We start from the raw sequence: 21,567 nt of genomic DNA, 5'->3' as shown, positions 1-21,567 counted from the left end.
AATTAACAAGGATATGTATTCCTCCTTAATATAGAGCTCCATGCCCCCACCTCTCTCTCCTATCCTGTCCCTCCTGTACAGCCTATAGCCCTTGACATTCACTGCCCAATCATGTGTTGCATCGCACCACGTTTCCATAATCCCCACTATGTCCGGGCTGGTGTCAGCCAGCAGGAGGGTGAGTTCCTCCTGCTTGTTGCCCATACTACGAGCGTTTGTGTAGAGGCATTTGAGGCCTCCTGTGGGTGTGTGTACTGACCCCCTAGTCCCAGTGTTACCCTGGCCCCTATCTCTTACCTGTTTATTCGCTTTGCTCGTTGGTCTGGGTTGGGCTGTAGTTGTGGGTGCTGTTTGGTCTGGCAGTCTGATGTTTTCTCCGCCCTCATCTTCCCCTTCCCCCGACGAGCCTAGTTTAAAGCCTGCCAGAGGAGGTCCGCCAACCTAGAAGAGAACACACGCTTACCTTTAGGGTGAGGAAGCTAACAGCCAGCTTTATCAGGAGAAGTTTTGTGGATTACTACAGTGAGTACATTTTTGGGAATCTAATGAAAAGCTTTCTGGTTTTAAACAACATATTTTTGTGATGTTGGAAATGGCTGCATGCATTATTATTTGCCAGGTGTGCAAATGAGTTACTGCTTTAAAAATGAATGGGGAAAAATATTTGATTTACTTAGCTTCATACTTTACCCTGATTTATATTCAGATGCATGGACTTCAGCAATCTGGAGAGAACAATACATTGCCATTTGAACATGACATCCTTGTTCAGCAATATTGACATTTTATTTTTCGGGATTACTAAAATTTTCTTGCAAAGGTTATTGGCATTACACGATTTCCAGTATCAAAGAGAACTGATTTTTTTTTTTTTTTTTTACTACTTTAAAATATTGCTTCCATAACTTTTTCAGGAGACAAAAACCTGAAATGTGTAACTTGGACTTTTAGCTGGTAGGATGACACTTTGTGATCCCTGATGATAGCAGTGGAGATGTGCAGGAGCAGGCTGAGAGAGCCTGTGGGGCTGGGAAAATTATACCAGGTAGATAGTGGGGTTTGGTGTGCAGCCTGTTGGATCAAATATTTATACCCTTCAGAATACTGATGGACAGGAACCAGAGATCCCATGTCTTAATATATATGTTTTATGGGGGAGGTGGGAAGCTTCTCTGCAAAATCTGTCTCGGATGGTGGGGAGAAGATACCTGCTTGAGAAGAAACCAACATCCCATCTTCCCCAAGAAGGCAGACATGCATTTCCTATAAGGAATGGCATATAAAATACCTAGAATGATGCAAAAATGCTCAAGGTTAAATGAATATTAGAGAATTGCAAAGCTATGAACTCAAAACTAGAAAATGCCAGTGTTACATGATTCAGTTGTAGTATTCATACTTGCCTTTTGGCTTTGCACTGTGAAACAGTCTTTGCTTTGCATGTTTGCATACTTTTTTTTTTCTTGAGGACTCTTGTCTCATTCAGCATTATTCTCTTCTATCCCTGGTCCATTTCTTTTCTCAACTGCTGCCTGCCTCCATAGGTCCCATCTGTCTCCTGTCAGCTTCTTTCTTGCTCTGTGTTCTAGTGAGGTGGCATCATCATCATCCTTATCTTACTCCATATTGCCTAGGAGTGAGTCTGTAGCAGGCGTGTCAAACTCATCTGGCCCATGGACCCTTTCCCCTCTCCCAACACACCTGATGCAGCAGCCTCTCCAGCTGGCCTGAAACCTGTGCTGTGTGTGGCAAAGCTCCTGGAGTGGTTGGGACAGGCACCATATGCAGTTGTGTTTCATGTAGTGGCTGCCCTGGCCACACTGCTGCACAAGGTACCTGCTCCAGCCAGTCTAGGGCTTGAGCTGGAGCGAGTGCCAAGTATGGTGCTTGTGCCAGAGCAGACACTACTGTGATGTAGTCCAGCTGGGGCAGCCACTTGCACACATGCTGTAGCCAGTTTGGCTGTGCTGCACTGCACACAGTGCTCATTCCAGCTTCCAGCTGCTCCAGGATCTGCACAGCAAGCAGTGTAGGTTCCGGAGTGGCTGAAGCAGCTGCCGAATTAGGTATGCTGGGAGGGGAGGGAGGAAAGAGTTTCATGGGCTGGATCTGGCCCATGGACTAGTCCTGTGTCACAGGCATGCATTGTGGCCTGTTTGGATCAGATCAGACTTGGGGGCAAATGGGGGTGGGGCCAGATCCAGCCTTTGAGCTCACTTGTGTACATCAGCTAATTCTAGTGAGAAATAATTTTGACCCTTCAACCAACAGTGGTGCAGGGGCTGGCACTGGATCCTGGTGTTGCTCTCAGCCTCTGCATCACACCAGAGCCTTGAAGCAGCTCCTGTGTACTTGGAGGGTGGGATCTGCTTCCATTTCATGCTGACATTGCTTCTGGAGCCTTGAACTAGGTCTTGTACAGTGTGGGGGCTGGATACCAGTGTTGCTTCCAGCCCCACTCTGCTCTGGAGACTTGAACTGGCTCTGGTGCGGTGTGGGAACTGGGACTGGTTCCCATGCCAGGCTGCTGTTGTTCCCAGACTCTGCACTGCACTGCATGGAAGCCTTCAGCCAGCTTGGTGCAATCCTAGGGCTGAGAACAAAAATTAGTTGATTTTCTGTCGTAGCCCTGGCTGGGATCCCACTGGAGCTGGTTCAAGGCTCTACCATGGTGCTACAATTTATATTTAGATCACAGTAACCATTAACATGCCACTACATAGAAAACATTTGAAGTCATCTTAATGCTTACTATGGTCTAAATACAACATGCTAAATGTAACATGGAACAGTACCCTACTTGGTTTTGCTTCAGTGATTCTTGGAGGCCAGTAATTGTGGAAAAGCTCCTACTGAAGGAGCTATATGGGTGGGAGAGGAGCCATAGAAAACAGAAAATGAGGGTTGGAAGGCATCTCAGGAGGTCATGTAGTCCAACCCTCTGCTCAAAGCAGGACCACCCCCAACTAGATCATTCTAGCCAGGACTTTGTCAATCCAGGCCTTAAAAACCTCCAAGAATGGAGATTCTACCACCTCTCTGGGTAACCTGTTCCAGTGCTTCACCACCTTCCTAGTGAGAGAGGTTTTTTTTTTTTAATATCTAACCTAAACCTCCCTTGCTGCAAGTTGAGACCGTTGCTCCTTGTTCTGTTATTTGTCATCACTGAGAATAGTCTGGCTCCATCCTCTTTCGAACCCCCCCTTCAGGTAGTTAAAGGCTGCTATCAGATCCTCTCTCAATCTCTTTTGCAGACTAAATAAGCCCAGTTCCCTTGGCCTCTCCTCAGTAGTTATGTGTCGCAGCCCAGACCCATTTTCATTGCCCTCTGCTGGATTCTCTCCACCTTGTCCACATCCCTTCTGTAGTGGGGAGCCCAAAACTGGATGTTTGTGTTGAAACATTTTGGATTGGTTCAACAATCTGAAAATGTTTAGCCATTTGTGAAGTGAAATTTTCAGTTTGGGGCAGACTTTTTTTCCCCAGAAGCTTTTTGGATATGTTTTTGTTTCTTTTTTGTTTTTTGCTTTTCAAGACAAGTGGAATCCTTCTATGTTAAACAGATCCTTTTCATGAAAATGACTTATTTGGCTGAAAACCCGTTTTGTTAGCGAAACAAAGTTTCCAAGGGAGATTTTCAGTTAGCCCTAAAACTAACAGATTTCCCGTTAGTCTTGGAAATTAACCGCATCTGTTGAAATTATACAGCCCTCCCCCCCAAACTTTAAGGCATAAATCTACCTTAGAAACTTTTCAGTCTGAATAGTCAAATACTAGAATTGTTATGAGCAACTAAAATGAGGATCTTAAAGTGGGAACTATTAGATAGCCTAGATCAGTGGTTCTCAAACTTTTTTTCCCACGGACCACTTGAACATTGCTGAGGGTCTCAGTGGACCACTTAATAAATGTTTTTTTGTTCTACAGATCAAAGCATACAACTCATATTTTAATATCAGTAGTTTTACCTTTTTAATGTGATGGAAGTGCCTGTTTTTTTGAGCAAAGTTCTGGGAAGTTTGTCAGCTTTAGCCTTAGGTCACCTTTCTGTGAACCACCCAAATAGATCTCTGGATCACAGTTTGAGAATCTCTGGCGTAGATAGTCTTAAAGCTGTGTTTGCTAAGAGGTCTTGTTATTTACAGTAATTTAGTTTATTGTGAATTTTTGACAGCCTCACAGATTTAATCCATGACATGAAATTACATGAACGTATCATTCATTCAAAAGATAGCTATGTCCTGACTGGTTATCATTGTGAAGGCTATCTTGTTTTCTCTTCAGTTTCAGAATCTTAAAGAAGAGTGTATAAGGCCACAAACTAAAAAAGGAAAAGTGTTTGAAACTCTCAAAGGCCAAAAGGTGATTGCAAGATCAGACCTCACAGGATTATATTTCCCAGGTAAGTATTTTTGTGCATATGTGAACACCTCCTTACTTGTTGAAAAGACAAAATAAAAATAAACATTTACTATTTTGTTTTCATTTGGCTAAGTTTTAATTTGATTCAAGTTGGAATTTTTAATCTTTTTCTTCCCCACACAGTATTTTTTATAAGGTCAGAAAACTATGCAGACCTCTTGCTGACAGGTGTATGTATTTAAGAAGGTGGAAAGGTTTAGCAACAAATGTGGTACTCCTTTTAAATTATAAGCTAGTATCAATTTATTTTTTGCTCTTGCTGTGCTAGCTTATTTCCATTTAGGATTTAGCAGAGTGCAGAAAAGTGCACCAAAGTGCACCATTTATTTGTTCAAAACATTTACTAGATGTTTGCCATTTTGTTGAATTATAAGCCAACATCCTTCCTTATCAGCAATCTGGATGTGGGCGTGGAAAACATCCTGTCCAAATTCGCTGATGACACCAAGTTGTGGGGCGAGGTGGGCACTCTGGAGAGGAGGAACAGAATCCAGCTAGATCTGGACAGGTTACAGAGATGGGCGGATGAGAATAGGTTGGAATTCAATGCAGACAAGTGCAAGGTGCTGCATCTAGGGAGAAGGAACTAGCAACACACCTGTAGGCTGGGGAACTCCCTTGTTGTCAACATGGGGGCAGAAAGGGATCATGGAGTCATTGCTGACTACAGGATGAACATGAGCCGCCAATGCGAGGAAGTGGTCAGTAAGGCTAACTGCACCTTGTCGTGCATCTACAGATGCATCACAAGCCGGTCCAGGGAAGTGATCGTTCTCCTCTATGTGGCATTGGTCAGGCCACAGTTGGAGTACTGCATCCAATTCTGGGTACCACACTTCAAAAGAGATATGGCTAGCATTGAGAGGGTCCAGAGGAGGGCCACTTGCATGATCAGGGGGCAGCAGGACAAGCCCTATAAAGAGAGGCTGAAGGGCCTGAACCTATTCAGCCTCCACAAGAGAAGGCTGAGAGGGGATCTGGTAGCTGTTTACAAACTCACCAGAGGGGACCAGTGGGAATTGAGGGAGGCTCTGTTCCCTCAGGCACCACCCGGGGTTACTAGGAATAACAGCCACAAATTGTTAGGGAGAAGGTTCAGGCTGGACATCAGGAGATACTACTTTACAGTTAGGGCTGCCAGGCTCTGGAATGGGCTCCCAAGTGAGGTGGTGCGCTCTTCTACCTTGGGGGTCTTCAAGAGGAGGCTGGACAGATATTTGGCTGAGGTGATATGATCCTGGCACCTATTCCTGCCCGGGGCAGGGGGTCGGACCTGATGATCTGTTTAGATCCCTTCCCACCCCTAAGTACTATGATACTTATAGTGTAAAATTGTGTTCCATGATGTGGCATTTGAAAAAATCAAATCAAGCCTTCTCATATGGATGATCTAATATCCTGGGACACATGCCTACCTCAGAAAACACTGGTATAATTATTATCCCCTTTATTCTTAGGAGAGGTGCAGAAATGGAATAGTGTGGGTACTATGGATTGAAGTATCTTGGCAGAACTCTGCATGCAAGGTTATCCCTCATCTGTTTGCACTGTGTCTGGCCTTTATCTCATGTTCTTAATACTGTGTTTTCATGAACACTGAATAATTTAAAATTAAAATAAATAAAGGATACTTTGATAAAGGCATTTATTATGAAATGTACTTTACTTAGGGTAACAGTCAGCCACAAATGAAGTTCTTTAATATTACAGTTGGATCAAAAATCATCTTGGTTTTTGTCTAGTTTTGAAATGTTAGTTAAGAATAGTCTTTTGATGATGTATTTTTGCTGAAACCTCTTCTGTTGCCAAATGGAAATTGGATAAAACAGCAGATGAATGAAAGGGAGGTAATGTGAAAAATCAGTGGTGCTTTTTCTACTTTTGAATTAATCAGAATGAGCGGAGTGTAACTCAGATATTCACCTACAATTTTATTTTTCAATGTTATAATACAAAACAGAATGTTGATGGTGGGCTTGGCATGGTAATAATGATATATAAGAATAAAAAAGTTTACTAAATGTTTTCAGTTTGTTATTCTGCTTTTCATACTAAGGATATTTTTTTCAGGGGAGAGGGCAACCAATCTAGTTACAAGAGTGTCCTTAAAAAAAATCCTTTTATGCACACAAATTGGATTATTGTGCACCACACTGTTAGTTTTACTCCCTTTTGAATATTTGGCCCTTTCAGTAAATGAAATAAAATGTATGCGGGTCACTTGCAGCAGGTTGCAGTTAACAAAACTACACATACTGTATCCAGTGAGAAGACAATTGCAATCATTTTACCAACTTATTAGCAGAAGTAGATTAGTTTTAGAGTATTTATAGAGTGGCTTTCTATCTTAGGGTGGATGGGTATTAAATTCCCTATTGGACAAACAAGAAAATAAGCACAGAAAACTTAAATGAATATCTCAGAGTAACATGATAAGTCAGTAGTTGTTTGCTTTTTCATTATGGTCCTGATTCAGCAGAATACTAAAGTCCATACCTGATTTTAGATATGTGACTAGTTTCATGCAAGTTATTTGGCCTGCTTACAAGATTGAAGTCAGGCATGGACATCAAGGCTTGCTGAATTAGGGCCCAAATTAAAGTATTGCTTTTGCTTCTGTTAAGCTTTATAAACACTTTACTTAGAATTGTTTTGTACCTTTAGTGTTTTAAGGTACTTGTAGTAGTAGTAGTAATGTATATATAACACTGGATTTCGAAGTTGTCCTTTTACCAAGTACATTCTCTCTTAGGTCCCAATCCTTCAGACACTAATGCATATGTGTAGCTTTCACATAAGTGAGTATAACTGTGGCTTTATGCATAAATCCTGTACAGTACATTTTCATGCTGTTTATCTAGTAAATGAAAATAATGAAAACTAAATACAAATATAAATTTGAATGCAAGAAGTACACTGCCATATTACACTCTACTGGATTTTTAAAATTCTTCCATAATCGATAAAAATAATATGTAAATGGAATATCATTTTAAAATATTTTTTCCCTTAGGGACAGTGATGAAAAGTATCAGTTCCACCCGGGCACTTGTTGACTTCAGCTATGGAGAGATGCACATTGTACCAACTAAATTCATTATTATTGTGGGGGGTGCTATGCCTTGCCCATCTTTGCAGGTGAAACGCTATTATTATTTTTGAGGGAACATATACTCATCATTAACTTTTGTTTTGCCATTTGCGTACAAACAAGTTGATAAATAATAGTTTGGTCATTTCCATAATTTGAAAACATTTGAAAACTTTAAGATTCTCTGGATGCATCTACACATGCCGATATAAGGAGCTTTAGCTCGATTTAAGGTGCATTAAGGGCACATGTCTACATGTGTGTGCCCTTAATGTGCCTTAAAAATGGTGATTTTAGGCAAACGCAGGTATCAAATTTAGGCACAATGGCTAAAGCGCCTTAAGGCACGTGTAGACGTGCTAAGGTGCATTAACGCTGGTATGTCAACTGACTTGGGACTGTATTTATGGTTTTTAATTTAGTATTTTTACTGCGTTTAACCTTTTGGATCCTTTCATAGTTATTTGATTCTTCTGTGAGATTTTGTAAGGGCAGTAGCTGTAAGGACTTGATTTGTAGTTATTGATTCATATTCAGGTAAAAAAAGGTTTTGCTAAAACCAAAATGTGGGAATGACTTGTGTTGGGTCAGTTTAAAATTAGAACAATATGCTAACCATCTTTTATCATGATTCTCCTTTAAATTATGCTTATTATAGTTGCTGCAGATATGGTGGATACAAATAGAGATACATTACTCTGCTTCAATCACTTTTAAAACTAGAAATATGACTTTTTTTCCTAGAGAATATGAATAATGCCTGTTGACATAAAAAACAGACCCTTGTATTTTGTGTAGGGAGAATCCTTACAGACCCTTGTATTCTGTGTAGGGAGAATCCTTTCTGGAAAAGTCTTCAGAATATAGTAGAACATTTATAATTTTTATATATAAATATATATTTAAATAATTATTCCATGGATCTTAATTAAAGAATTATTGTCCTGCTATAGAGTTTGACAGGAGGGATCAAAAACCTATACAAAGCAGAGTATGGTTCATAATTACCTTCTAAGGATTTAATGATTTAAGAGTTAGAATTGTTACAGGATCTTTCCCTGGTCGGGCTTACCACAGATCACAAATAAGCAGGAGAACGGTGAACAAGCCTGGTAGCTTTTATTAGTGACTATCAACGTAGCCGCGCAGCAGCTAGAACTCACCATGCCTCACGCGCCCTAATGGTGCGCGAGACCGATGAACCTGGCTGGTGAGTAGTTTCTGGGGTTTCAGGTCGCCGGGATCAGGCGGGTCTCTGCATCCTCCTTCGGTTGGCCACTCCAAAGGCCGAGCCGTGTCCGTTATAATTTGCCGTAAATCGTTCCGAGTCCGTTGGATGCAGAAAGGACCCTGACGATCAGGTGGAGGCTCCTTTTATAGCTTAGGTGACGTGCGGTGGTGTGATTGCGTGAGGCACCTTTCGATAGGCCCATGGCACTGACTGACTGATGCTGGACTCTGCCTTGTGGAAAGTTCTAGCTACTGCTTATCTCTTACATTGATGGCAGAAAAACAACTACGGTCTGCCTAGCAACTGTTACATAACTCTGTGTAACTTTTTTCTGATTGGCGAACGTGGCCACTTAACAAACATAGTGAACACAACAAGAATAATTTCTAGGTTCTAGCAAATCTATTTGTTTGTTCCTCTGAAATTCTGTAGGAGTCTTCCATATATTCCTGTTTTGTGAACTGACACTTCAAGGGGCTGAGCCAGTGGACACTGAAGAGTAGTCAGCACTGGCAGATTCTTTACCCTTTCCACTAGTGTTCCATATTAAGGCACTGAAACACATTAGCACTGTGTTTTGTGTAGTCAGACAGTCTGAATATCTGTCTCTTATGCCATGTAAAACTAGTATTATGATGCTCTTGCAACCCAACTCTTTTTTGATATATAGGTTGGAGACTATGTGTTCTCCAGAACTGGGATACAGATGGGAGATTATTATTATGCACCTGCTGTTGTCATAGCAACACCGAATAGAGTTCAACCAGATGATAAACTCTACACAGTTTTAATGTACAACAATAAGAAAGTAAGTAGCTTTCTAAAAGCAAGTATACATTGCCTTGGCATTAAAATAATTTTGTTTTGATGAGATGAGTGTAACTGACCTGGTTAGGAAAAAAAAAGGATTCCATTTGCCATCAGCAGCTGACCAAAATCAAATGAGGTTTCAGGGCGGAGTAAATAGCCAGCATAATGAACAATAAGTGATAAATAGTGTAGAGTTATTTAACCGTAAATTAAACAGTTTTCTGCCTTCCATAATCTGTCTGCTCACTTTCACAGAGTACACGTTGCCAAAGGTAAGGAATACAATATTTTTTACCACATTAAATCTAATTTTCTATGCATTTTATTATCATAATAGTCTCCAATAAACCAAGAAAATTTTATTTTTTTCCTTTCTGGCTCATTATTAAAAAAAAAAAAGAAGAATTATACTTATCAGGACTTTGTCATCCAATTTATTTAGCTGCAGATTATAGTTTCACTAAAGTGGCTTTTATATGCAAGTTTCCTTGTTTTTAACTACTATTTTTGATGTACAGAAATTACTGATTTTAACTGGCTGAATGCTAATTGTGTTATTGCAGGAACACTGTATACGAAGTGGGCTTGTTAAAGTCAGCCAAGCTAAATATGCTTCTTCCTGCCGCTTTATAAAAATGGCCCAGGTGGTAGATTACATGATGTAAGTACACTTGAACCAAAATGTGTGAACGTTATTTTATGTGCACTCTAAATTACATATTGAAAGGAGGAGACATGTTTGGTGTTCAGTTTTGCTTTAGAATTCCCATATCTAGTGCTATAACAAGTAGCTATTTTATTTATTTCAAGGAAGTCCTGGACACATGGCCAAGTGATTTGATGCACATTATTGACACAATCTCCAACCCATCTGGCAGCATTCCCTTATTTAACTCCTTGTTATTAAGCATCAAACCAGTCTGTCGAAGGTTGATATAGTGCAGCTCACCTGCAGAAACTGGCACTGTACAGGGGTGGAGATTATGTTTGTACCAAGACTACTAATTTTTTTTTTTTGTGATATAAATATGTGGCTACATTGTGCTTTAAATTACAGATTGTATCTAAGGTACTGAATCTTTTATTTGACCTGAGTCCAGGGGTTGTTGTGGAAAGTATGTGTAGGGTGCCTTGAGCATTAGGTCAGGCATGCAGAACATAGGTAAATCTGGGCTGATATGGTTTGCTGGTTGAATAGAATCTGAACTCCCACTGTTTCCAGGTAAATTTGACTTTCTGTCTAGACTTTTGATAGCTCTAACTGTGATCCATTTTGAAGTAACCCTGAGAAGTGGTACCCTTCAGATTCTGCTAACATGCTGCGTGTTGAGTGGCAGAAGCCCTTTCTGAGCTTAAAGCATAGAGAGACTTCAGAGTCTGTGGCTACAGCTGACCCCCTTTTATCAGCAAAAAGAACAAGAGTATAGTAAAACTGATCCAGAAACTGAAGAGAGGTTCTTTTCCCAAAACTACTTAAAGCCATGGGAAGAGACTGGTGGTCTCGCAAAATCTAGTCAAAGATAGAAGATGAGCTAGATAAATTGGAATGAGTTAATACCTCCCATTCAAAACTAAGACTGAATTTATCATTATCCTGCATTCCTCCTTTAAAGAGGTCTTTTAGAGCTGAAAAAAGAACAGGTACTGGGGGTGTGTGGGGGAATATGCAAGGAGAATTAAGTAGAATTTAAGCTGCTAAGACAAAAAATGTGATCTACTAAAATCCTTTCCCTTTACTTGGTGCTTAGGTTTCTGAGGGTGTGTAGGCACCCAAACTTTTGCCAGAAAAGTAACTTAAATGCCAGAAGTTCTGCTACTCTGAATATTTTGACACCTGTCTCAAACCTAAGTGTGTTTTTAGCTTTACAGATTAGCAGTCCAAGGCCTGAATCCTCTAAGGAGCCTAGTCTGGTAGATGTGCTCCATAGCAGGCCTAACCCCCCTGACGGCACAGAGTTCAGAACAAAGTATAGCAGCTAATGCCACTTTCATCCAAAGGTGTCTTTGTACATTTTTAATATAACATGAACCTATAAAATAGCATGAGTGACTGTACTGTTCACTCCAGTGCAGCCAAGAATACAAGATTCATAGGGCAAAGAGAGACTGACTCAGTGATGAAGTCATTTCCTTTTTGGTCTTTGCTCTCAACTCTATTTATGTATTTTATCCATACTAAGAGCATAAATAATTAATGGGGGAGGAATGCAGGGCTGCTATCAGTGGTGACACGTAGGGGGAGCACATATACCCTGTGAGCGCTGGTGCACCTGCTGATGGGCCACACTCCCTGTTCAGGCAGTGGGCAGGGGTGCAGGTGGGAGAACTGGTGCCCGCCATGCAAGCGCTGGCTGGGGAGCAGGGCCTCCAGCAAAATTGGCTGCACTGCTTCTGGAAGTGGCTGGGAGGACCCTCCCTCCCCCAGTCAGTGGGATCACCCCCTGGGGGACCCCCCCCCCCCCCGTCGCACTCAAGAGGCACCACTCGCCCATGTCTCCTATCTCCCGTATGAGTGTCCTCACAATCCATGTAGCAGTGACAGTGCTGACAAAGAATATGGTAATTTTTCCCCAATAGCTTGGCAGATGCCTTTGAGGATAGACAAATACCACCCCCAGAAGACAAATTTAAAGCTTCTTCAGTTGCCCCGAGAGCTTTATTGCCAGTTGCTAGGCCTGCTGTGCCCTGATGTATTGACTTGAAAGACAGAAAACCCTACAACTCAGTGAATTCAAGCCAATGTTTTAGATACCCTGCCTATTTTGTACTTAAAAAGGTTTACAGGTTATATTGCCTGTAGTGTTCAAGAATGCATTGACCTTAGCCTCTAGAGTGACATACATAATTTGAGGCCACACAGAAATGATTAAACATCTTCCAGAAATTCCCAGGTTTGCACCTATTATAGCTGTTCACGTACTATTATATGTTGTGACTATATTTCATGAGCTTTTTTTACTGTAGTGTAATGCTACCATAATTGCTAATGATATAGGCTGATTTGTATACTTAAAAAGAGGAAGATAATGTATTTTTAACATCACAAATTCAAAAACTGCATGTGTGTGGAAAAAAATGATATGACCGTATTCTATTGAGTAAGGTATCTTTTAGTAGAAAATAATTAAAAGCTTTTATAAAATCAAGTCTTTCATATTTTAATGGTTAAATAGTAGCTTGTTATAAATATGCAAAAACTCAGGACAAAAGACTTGCTTGGTATTAAATACCAGATTGACCCAAATAACCTTGTCTGCCAGTGCCATGTCATTAGACTAACACCCCTAGCACCTGTCCTCAGTTAGCTGACCGGAAGGATGCAGGGCCCTGGTCACATCTATGCTCTAGGGCTGGGGCTGGCAGGGAGACTTCTCTGGCAGCAGCTGGAGAAGAAGCTCCTGCAGGAAAGAAAAGAAAGCTCTATCACAGTTTCGCTGGCTGAGATGCTGCTGGTGCTACTGTGCTGCCTATTATTATTACCTGTTGTCATTTAAAGTGATGGACCAGGATGAAGCTGTAGGGGAGGAGGATACCTCATTGGGGCACACTACCGTGTTGTGTAGAGGCCTCACCGCCAGTGAGGGCATGCCTTAATGAGCAGACAGTCACACATGTCATGAGTTTTGCTTGTCTCAGTGGCTTGAGGTACAGTTTTCCAGAAACCCCTGCACCTATCTGCTCCAGACCTGGCAGGCTTCATGGCCTTGGCAAGGCCTAGCATGCCTGCAGTTTTCACCCTGCTGCGTGCGCGCATGCGCGCGCGAACCCCCCCCCCCCAATGAGTTTTGCTTGTCAGCAGCCTGAGGTGCAGTATCCCAGAAACCCCTGTACCTATTGAGACCTGGCAGGCTTCATACCCCCAGAAGGAGCTACCATCCCTGCAATTTTTATCTGAATCAGCCAAAAAATGACAAAGTTATAGGTATTTCAGTGATTCCCCATTATAGTCTATGGCTGAAACTCCAAACCTCTCTGAGTCGGTGCCAAATCTTCCAAAGCCAATTTAGCTAAATCAGTTTGGGACAGTGATCTAAATCTCTGAATTGAATCACTGCCCTCCGAATCAGTCAAATCCAAATCGAATACTTCCCTATTGGCACAGGCCTAATGCTCTCTTTCTTTCGTTTAATCTTTCACTGCAAGCTGACTGGCCATAGTCATCCATACAGCCTGTCTCTTTCAAATCCTTATTTTTACTATTTGTCACTACTATTTCCTTTGCTATATTGAATTTTCCTTTCCAGGATGAAAAAGAAAGGAAAATTACATGCTGGCAATAACATTTTTCAAAGTATTTCCCCATCTAGCTGTGTCCCTCCCTCATATATTCCGTTGTATTTTTGTACACAGTTACATGCTCTCTCTTGCTGTGTTCACATGAGCATGGACATTTGGTTCCCTGGGGACAACTAACAGTGGCACTGTGCCATTGCTAACTGTCCATGGGGAATGCCTGTTCCATGTGTGCTCTGGTGCATGGCAGGTTACCTGGGGCTGGGTAGAGGAGGCACTGGGGTGTACTCAGCAGCCTTATCAGGGGTTTTGGGAAGTTCCTGGGGATGCAGTAGTGGCAATCTTGCCACTCATAGCTTGCCTGGCAGCTGAAGTGTGGCTCTTGTTTTGAGCATCGTGTGCTGCCCCCACATATGCTGCTCCACTTCTTTTCCTGTGTGGGTTTTTTTTTACCCTTGTATATCCACCATGCTGCTCCCTTGCAGCACGGAGAACAGCTGAATGTACAGTATGTGATGCTTGTCCTGCCATGGCTTCTTTTTTTAGGGGACAGTGCCATCCATCAAGGGTTCAATTTTTTTTTTTCAAATTACTGGGGGCTGGTGTTGGGCAAAAAGCTGCATATGACTGTGGCCCCAGTGTTTGCCATAGTTACCTATTGAGGCAGGGGAAGATGGTGGGGCCAAAATGGCTTCTTTTGTTTATTTTAACAGCCGAGACAGTCGAGGCCAAAACATGAACAAGCCAGCAGCCCTGGAGGCTTTTGTTGTGTCTATGGGGCTAAGAATGATGCAGGCAAGGAAAAGGGGGATGTTTGTGGCTGGCTCTGGCATGTACTTTCAGGACACGGGCGTCCATCAAGGGTTTGAATTTTTTGTTTGTTATTAGTGTGGGCTGGTGTGGGGCAAACAGCTGCATGTGATTGTGGTCCCAGTGTTTGCAGCACTGTGGAAAGGCAGGGGGGCTGTCTTGGCCCTGTTGCTTAGGAGTTTGTGTGCTGTAAATTGAGCAAGGAGGTTATAAATACAAGCCTAGGTAGGGCCACTGGGCCCCCACTGCAGAGGGTTATCCCAGAATTTTTTTTTTCACCATGACACATGGAAGCTGCCACTGGCCCTAGGACCAATGGGAGAAGTGGCAGGGCTCCAGGGTGGAAAGGTGTGGGCCTCAATGTGGCATGGCAAACCCCTTTGGTTTCCCTTTGGGGTTTGGCATGCCATGCCGAGGCCAACACTTAGACCAATTCTGCACTCAGACAACTCAGAGTGTCTCTGAGGAAGGGGAAGATGGTGGGGCCAAAATTGCTTTTGGTGGGGGGGAGGCGGCAGCTAAGACAGCTGAGGTGCAAGCACAAAGAAACCAGCAGCCTTGGAGGCTTTTGTTGCATCTCCAGGGGTGTGCATGATGGAGGTAGGGAAGAGGGAGATGTTTGTGGCTGGCTCTGGCATGTTATTTCAGGGCACAGGGCATATTGTGTCAAGGGTTTGAATTTTTTTTTTTTATTAGTGTGGGCTGGTATTGGGAAAGAGCTGCATGTGATTGTGGTCCTGGTGTTTGCAGCGCTGCGGAAAGGCAGTGGGGCTGTCTGGGCTCTGTAGCTTAGGAGTTTGAATGCTGTATACTAGGCCAAGAGTTTACAAATTCAAGGTTCGGCATGCCATGCCAAGGCCCACACTTAGGCCTGTTCTGCACTCGGAGTGGCTCTGACAAAGGGGAAGACGGTGGGGCCAAAATGGCATTTTTTATTTTATTTTTGTTTTGAAATTTTGGGGCAGCTGAGACAGAGGCCCAAGCAGGATGGGGAGACCAACCCTTTGGGGTTTGGCATGCCACGCCAAGGCCTGCACTTCTGCATCCTGGAGCCTTGCCACTACTCCAACTGGTTGTGGAGCCCATGGCAACTTGCATGTGTCGTGGTGGGAAAAAAAAGAAATTGGCTTGCCTCAGGACAGGGGCAAGTACAGAGATGACACCTGGCCTGGGACTCACAACCTGGTGGTCGAAAACACAGAAACCACACCACAACATGAAGCATCCGGCACAAGCCCAGGTCTCTGCCAAGACCCATTCTACCACATGACCACAGTAACATACAAAGGTTTTTCCACCAACACTCCACACAACCCCCCCCCCCAAAAACAAAACAAAAGAAAAATTTAAACCCTTGACTTATGGCCCTGTGCCATGGAAGAGGAGGCCATGGGCAGTGACAAATATCTGTCATTTCCCTGCTAGCATCAGGCACAGCCCAAGAGACGCAACAAAAGCCTCCGTGGCTACTGGCTTGAATGTGCTTGGGCCACAGCCTTCCTGGTTGCCCTAAAATTCAAAATGAAGAAAAGAGGCCGTTTTTGCTTTTCCAACTTCCCCTTCCTGCCAGCATTATGGAAAGGCAGGTGGTGTATCTTCCTCCTGGGGCTTAGGGACTTGTCTGCGGTGTGTCTAGCCAGGAAGTTTTAAGTTCAAGCCTGGTTGGGCTGCAGAGGGATGTCCCAGCAATTTTTTTTTCACCATAAGACATGGAAGTTTCCATCGGCACCAAGACCGATTGGAGAAGTGGCAGGGCTTGCGAGAGGTAAGGTGTGGGCCCATTCTTCACTCAGAGTACTCAGAGTGTCTCTGAGGAAGGGTATGTTGGTGGGGCTAAAATTGGGGGGGCGGGTTTGAAATGTTGGGGCAGCAGAGACAATCGAGTCCCAAGGACGAAGAAACCAACAGCCCTGGGGCTTTTGTTGCATCTCTGGTGCCTGCATGATGCAGGCAGGCGAGAGGGGGATGTTTGTGGCTTCCCGTGGCTTATTTTTTGAATAAGTGAGCCATAGAGGTTGAATCCTACCTAGATATTGTGGATTATTATATTTTTGTTTTTCAGCTTTTTGGAGAATTTAGGTTTGTAAGGTTTTACCACGTGGCATCTGATAAGCACAATTTACTGACTCAAAATATTCCACTGTTGCATATATGTCTTCATTTACTTCTAGCTTTCCATTAAGACATTACATTGAATAATTTTCTCGTGGAAGAGTAACAACTCTCTCATTATTTTATATTACACTTTCAAACATTTTTATACTTTTCGTGTCCCATTTTGGGCATTGACTGAATTAATTTCCTCATTGAACCATAAAGATTCAGAACTATCCATTACATTACTTTATAGTAGTTACTTTTTAAGAAATCTAATATGTAGGGCTCATATACATATGAAGGGAGGCTGCTCTGATGCACTGTATTTACGGTGCATTGGAGCAGACTTGATTTATCAAGTCTTCTGGAGCCTGGTAATTACTTTGGTTCAGCAGACTCCAGCCTCATATGTATCAGTGTCCTTGCACTAAGAAATGTCAGCCGTACATTTTGAACTAAAGTGCACCATTTTTTAGTGCAGGTGTGCTGATGCATGTGTTGCCCTGAGCACTTTTAGTAAGCACCGCTCTTGGTGCTGTAGTTATTGAAGTGCCTTTCCCTACCTCCCAGAGCATGTCTGCAAACACCCATAGTGTCTAATGACTATTTCTCTACTTGTGAGAAACTATGCATTTAAAATCATTAAGCTGTAGTATGTCATTAGATACACATTAATTGGTTCTAATGCTAGCAGTGCTATTTGCATTATTCAAATAAAGATTGTGTCCGATTTTCGTTATACCTCAGATTTTTTTCAGAGACTGTTGTCAACCATGGCAGTGTGTTCATAGCTGAAACTTGTCATGTGAAGCATTATAGAAGAATCATGTGAAAATGCTGAACTTCAGTGGTATTCCTCTCTGTAAGCAAACATCATATCATATGAGTTTAACAAACACACATTGCTGGCCAATATAAATGTAATTTAATGCAAAGAAACAAAAGTTTGATGATGATAGTAGTATCACAGAAGCACCCAGAGGCCCCAGACAAGATTTGAACCAAATAGGTACCAAGTGAGAATTTTACACCTTCAAGGATCTGGACTTGAATGCAGTGAGAGGAGGAATTTTTGCTTTTATACTGTTTGAAGTACCCCTTTGGTTATTTTTAGGTTATCCAAGGACTGTCTATGGCATGATGAGAATTCTCAGCTGGGAATTATTTTACAATATGAGATTCTCAGGAATACTGTCTAGGGACCAGCCAGTCTTTGTTAGTGACAAGAGTCAACTAGGGTAGATAGACGAGTGAGAGCTATCATTGCCTAACAAATATAGACTCCACTGGTTCTGATATGGTTTGGCCGTCGTTTGCTTTTTGTTACTTTTTACAACTCAAGTTGAGTCGTAGTACTTGCAACCTACAGAATTTTGATAAGTGGTCAGTCAGTGTGAAGAGTCCTTCTTCTATCAGCCTAGAGAGACATGGGACAAGTGGTGTACAATTTGTTAATCTGCTAATAAGTTAGAAAGCTTTGAAGCACCAAAAGTTATGCCCAGTCTTCATTAGTGTGTATCTTTGTCCAATTTTAGTCCAAACAAACAAATTGTAAAGCCCATTCGTCAGTCGTCACTGGAAGAAGAAGAAGAAGAAAAGAAAAGAAGTATAAGAGAAGATGGAGGGAAAAAGAAAAAAAAAGGGACAATGGAGAGCAGAAGGAATCCAAGAGAGGAGATATCAGACTCGGTGGAGCTTTTATTGATTCCCAGAAGGAGGGAAGTAAAAGGCAAAGGAAGGAATTCACTGCCTCATGACAAAGTTGAAAGTAAAGGTAAAAAAAAAATCAATTGGGGAAACAATTGATTTGGTTAAGTTAGAAAATCATGGATATTAGAAACCAAATGGATTGCTTAAGTCCTTTACAGTATCCCATTGCCCTGCCGGGAACAGTGACTCTGGCAGTCTCTTTTGGAAGTCTGCCCAGCTTCCATTATTTATGTTTTAAACAGTGCTCCTCCTAAGTTTGTACAGGCATGCTCATTTTTCTGGACGTACCTTCAGTGCAGGGACATGAAGATTTTATCTGTTTATGCTAGTTATATTCCTGAGGCATAGATATCTTAAGGTGATATCTTTTATTGGACCAACTATGTATTGGTCAATAGACAAGCTTTTGAATACAAGACATTCTTTGTCAGGTCTCCCTGACAAAGAATGCCTTGCATTTGAAAACTTGTCTAACTTCATCTCAACTACATAATTGGTCCAATAAAAGATATCACCTTAAGAAATGCTTGCCTCTTGCATAATTTCTGGGCCATAATGTGTACAACATAGCTTTTACACTACAGTTATACCCTTACGTTGGTTTAAAAGAAATCTTGACATCCTTATTGTTTGCTTACACTCTTCTTAATAACTGTAGATTATGTTCACTCAATCATCCTTATTACTGGTATCTTCAATATATATAGCTCTTCTAATCTTTCCTCATTAGTCTTTACTCGTCTTTTTCTGGGCTTCCATAGCTGAATTCCGTCTGTGTGGCACTGAAGTGCCAGTATGCTAGGAACAGTCTCATCAGACTTACACAGGGCTTGAAACTGTGAGGCTTTGAGTCCCTCCTGTAACAATTCGAGAGGCCTTAATTTGGACTGATATCAGATAACATTGAAGCTGTTTGCAGCCTCACAAGAAGGCTCAGCAACTTCAGCTTCCAGAGAAAGCCTCACTTCTTTGAACTGAGGTAGAATGCTGCACATTACAAGCCCTCATTGGCCTTTGCTGCTATCAGGCACATTAAAAATGGAACTAATTTGCCATCAGTTTTACCTTTGGATCCTGTTGTATCCTGCTTAGTAAAAAGAGGAAATAAAGGAAGACATGTCAAATCCCCCAGTTTAGACAGGGGAAGTTCGCTCACTTCTTGGCTTGACTCTCCTAGTCCTCATATGCTGTGAGGTGTATGGGGACCACAGGTTGCTGTTGCAGGGCTGCCTAGACCTCTTACTTTCTTCATGGCAGCATAGCCTCCTCCTGAGCTGTTTCAGTGGGCAGCTCCCTCACAACTCCTCAGCACTGGGCATTCCAATGTGCAGAAGATGAATAAACTTGAGATTCAGCTGATGTAACCAGTGTCTGCTGTTACTAATTGCCTGCAGGTTGAAAGAAGGATGAAACTGAGGAGAGTGGCCATGACTGACTGCTCAGCCTTACTCTAACCAGATCTGTAAGCCCTGGTCATATGGGAATCCTACAAAGGAGGTTCTTCAAGCTGCTGTTGAGTGGAACATGGTGCAGAGTGGCTTCTTTTTGCTTTTCACAGACCTTATCTCTCTTCCTTTTTATTTATTTTTCTTTGCATACTCATCTATGTCTCAGCATGGAGTGGAAATAGGAGGATCTTGGTCCACAAACAGTTAACAAAAATGTCTAATTAGACTGGACCTTTCACTGGTCCCTGCAGGTTTTCATTCAATACATCCCCTGTCTTTCTATAAAGTGGCATAGCACTACCCTTTGTTTGCTGTAGTTTAATCAGTTTTCAAACCATATGATGTGTTTATAGCCATGAAACCCATATCAGACATGGTACTAAAACCCAGGCATACTTTCCATGCATTTTATTTCTTTGATCCACTGTCTTTATCAAGACACTGGCATGATTTTTTTTTTTGCCAGGGGGCAGATCCTGATCTAGTGTAAATTAATGGTTTACACTAGCTGATGGCATGATCCTATATGGCCCCTTACTGTGGCCCCAGTTTTGGAACCCTTACTTGTATTGGTGAGCACTTTGTCACACAAGTAGTCCTATGTAAATCAGAATTATTGCTTGCAGGATGAGTACACATTAGCTATGAGTGAGGGTCATAAAACTGTTCTGTAAATTATTCAATTTTTCCATTAATCTCTACAGACCAAATTTGAGGCCATTTAGGCAGCTAAACATGCAGATAGGCCCCTAGCGGAAATTTCATGTGTCTGAGCAGATCAGATATTTAAGTTGCAAGTCAGATGTCTAACCTATGCAAGTGCTTTTTAAAATCTTACTAGAAAAATCTCACTTCTTCATTAGGCACCTAAACATCTTTAATATCTACCCATCAGACAACAGGCATGCAGACTCCTTGATTCATATATTCAAATAGTCAATGTGCCTCTTTCCTTGCTGTTCATCCTTGGTTATTTTTCAAAATCTTCACTATTTCTTAGTTGTTGTTGAAGGTAGATTTTTGAGAGAGTTCATCATATCAATATTAGAGACATTTCAGAATGCTGGCAAAGTCATTTAATAGTTAAAAACTAGCAATTTGTAATAGGCTATACATATTCAACAGCAATTAGATAATGCTTATATTTTCCAGATTTCTGAAGGCAGTCTGTTGCATTGGGAACAGAGTTATTTAGAAGATTTGTAGTTCTTTCACATATTTCAACTTTAATTGTTTCTAATACCTGAAAAATTAGTTGTCTTTTTACTTACAAAAACAAGTTACTTGACAGTCCTGATTGTTTGCCTCTAGTGAAGCTAGTGCATAATTATATGTGATACTTCACCATCCTGCTTGTGCTTTTTCAGGGTGAGAAAAACATTTGAAACAATTACAAAAAATCCTTTTTATCTTTTGTTAAATTACTTGCCCTTAGATATCCTGCTTTGCTTGCTTGTTTATATGGAACATAAAACTTCTTTATTCTGATTTGCTTATATCAGCAGTGCATACGTTTAATTTCATGCATGGATTTCATCATTCCATAGATTTTAATGTGATTACTTGGGTAAGTAAGTGGTCTACCATATGAATGAGAGTGAGATAACAGAGATCTTATTTCTTCAGCTAGCAGGCACATTTATTCAACAGGAAGAATCTATACATGGACTATTAATGAAGCCTAATATATCTATTACTTGTGGGTATATAGAAAT

The 21,567-nt window shown here is 41.7% G+C and overlaps 1 protein-coding gene across 1 annotated transcript in view; it reads left to right on the top strand.

The window, feature by feature from the left end:
• The window catches only part of VWA3B (von Willebrand factor A domain containing 3B), a 134,405-nt gene that overhangs the window by 107,168 nt on the left and 5,670 nt on the right, over positions 1-21,567 (top strand). The window contains exons 24-28 of the mRNA XM_090064991.1: positions 4,285-4,402; positions 7,436-7,560; positions 9,415-9,552; positions 10,118-10,215; positions 18,230-18,468. Coding sequence (XP_089921117.1) covers positions 4,285-4,402; positions 7,436-7,560; positions 9,415-9,552; positions 10,118-10,215; positions 18,230-18,468 — 718 coding nt within the window. The remainder of the gene's footprint in view (positions 1-4,284; positions 4,403-7,435; positions 7,561-9,414; positions 9,553-10,117; positions 10,216-18,229; positions 18,469-21,567) is intronic.

Source organism: Crocodylus siamensis, chromosome 1 (genome assembly GCF_052110815.1).
Source record: "Crocodylus siamensis isolate JL-2025a chromosome 1, ASM5211081v1, whole genome shotgun sequence".
NCBI lineage: Eukaryota > Metazoa > Chordata > Crocodylia > Crocodylidae > Crocodylus > Crocodylus siamensis.
Note: the sequence above shows the minus strand (reverse complement) of the source record. Positions and strands in the feature narration are given on the sequence as shown.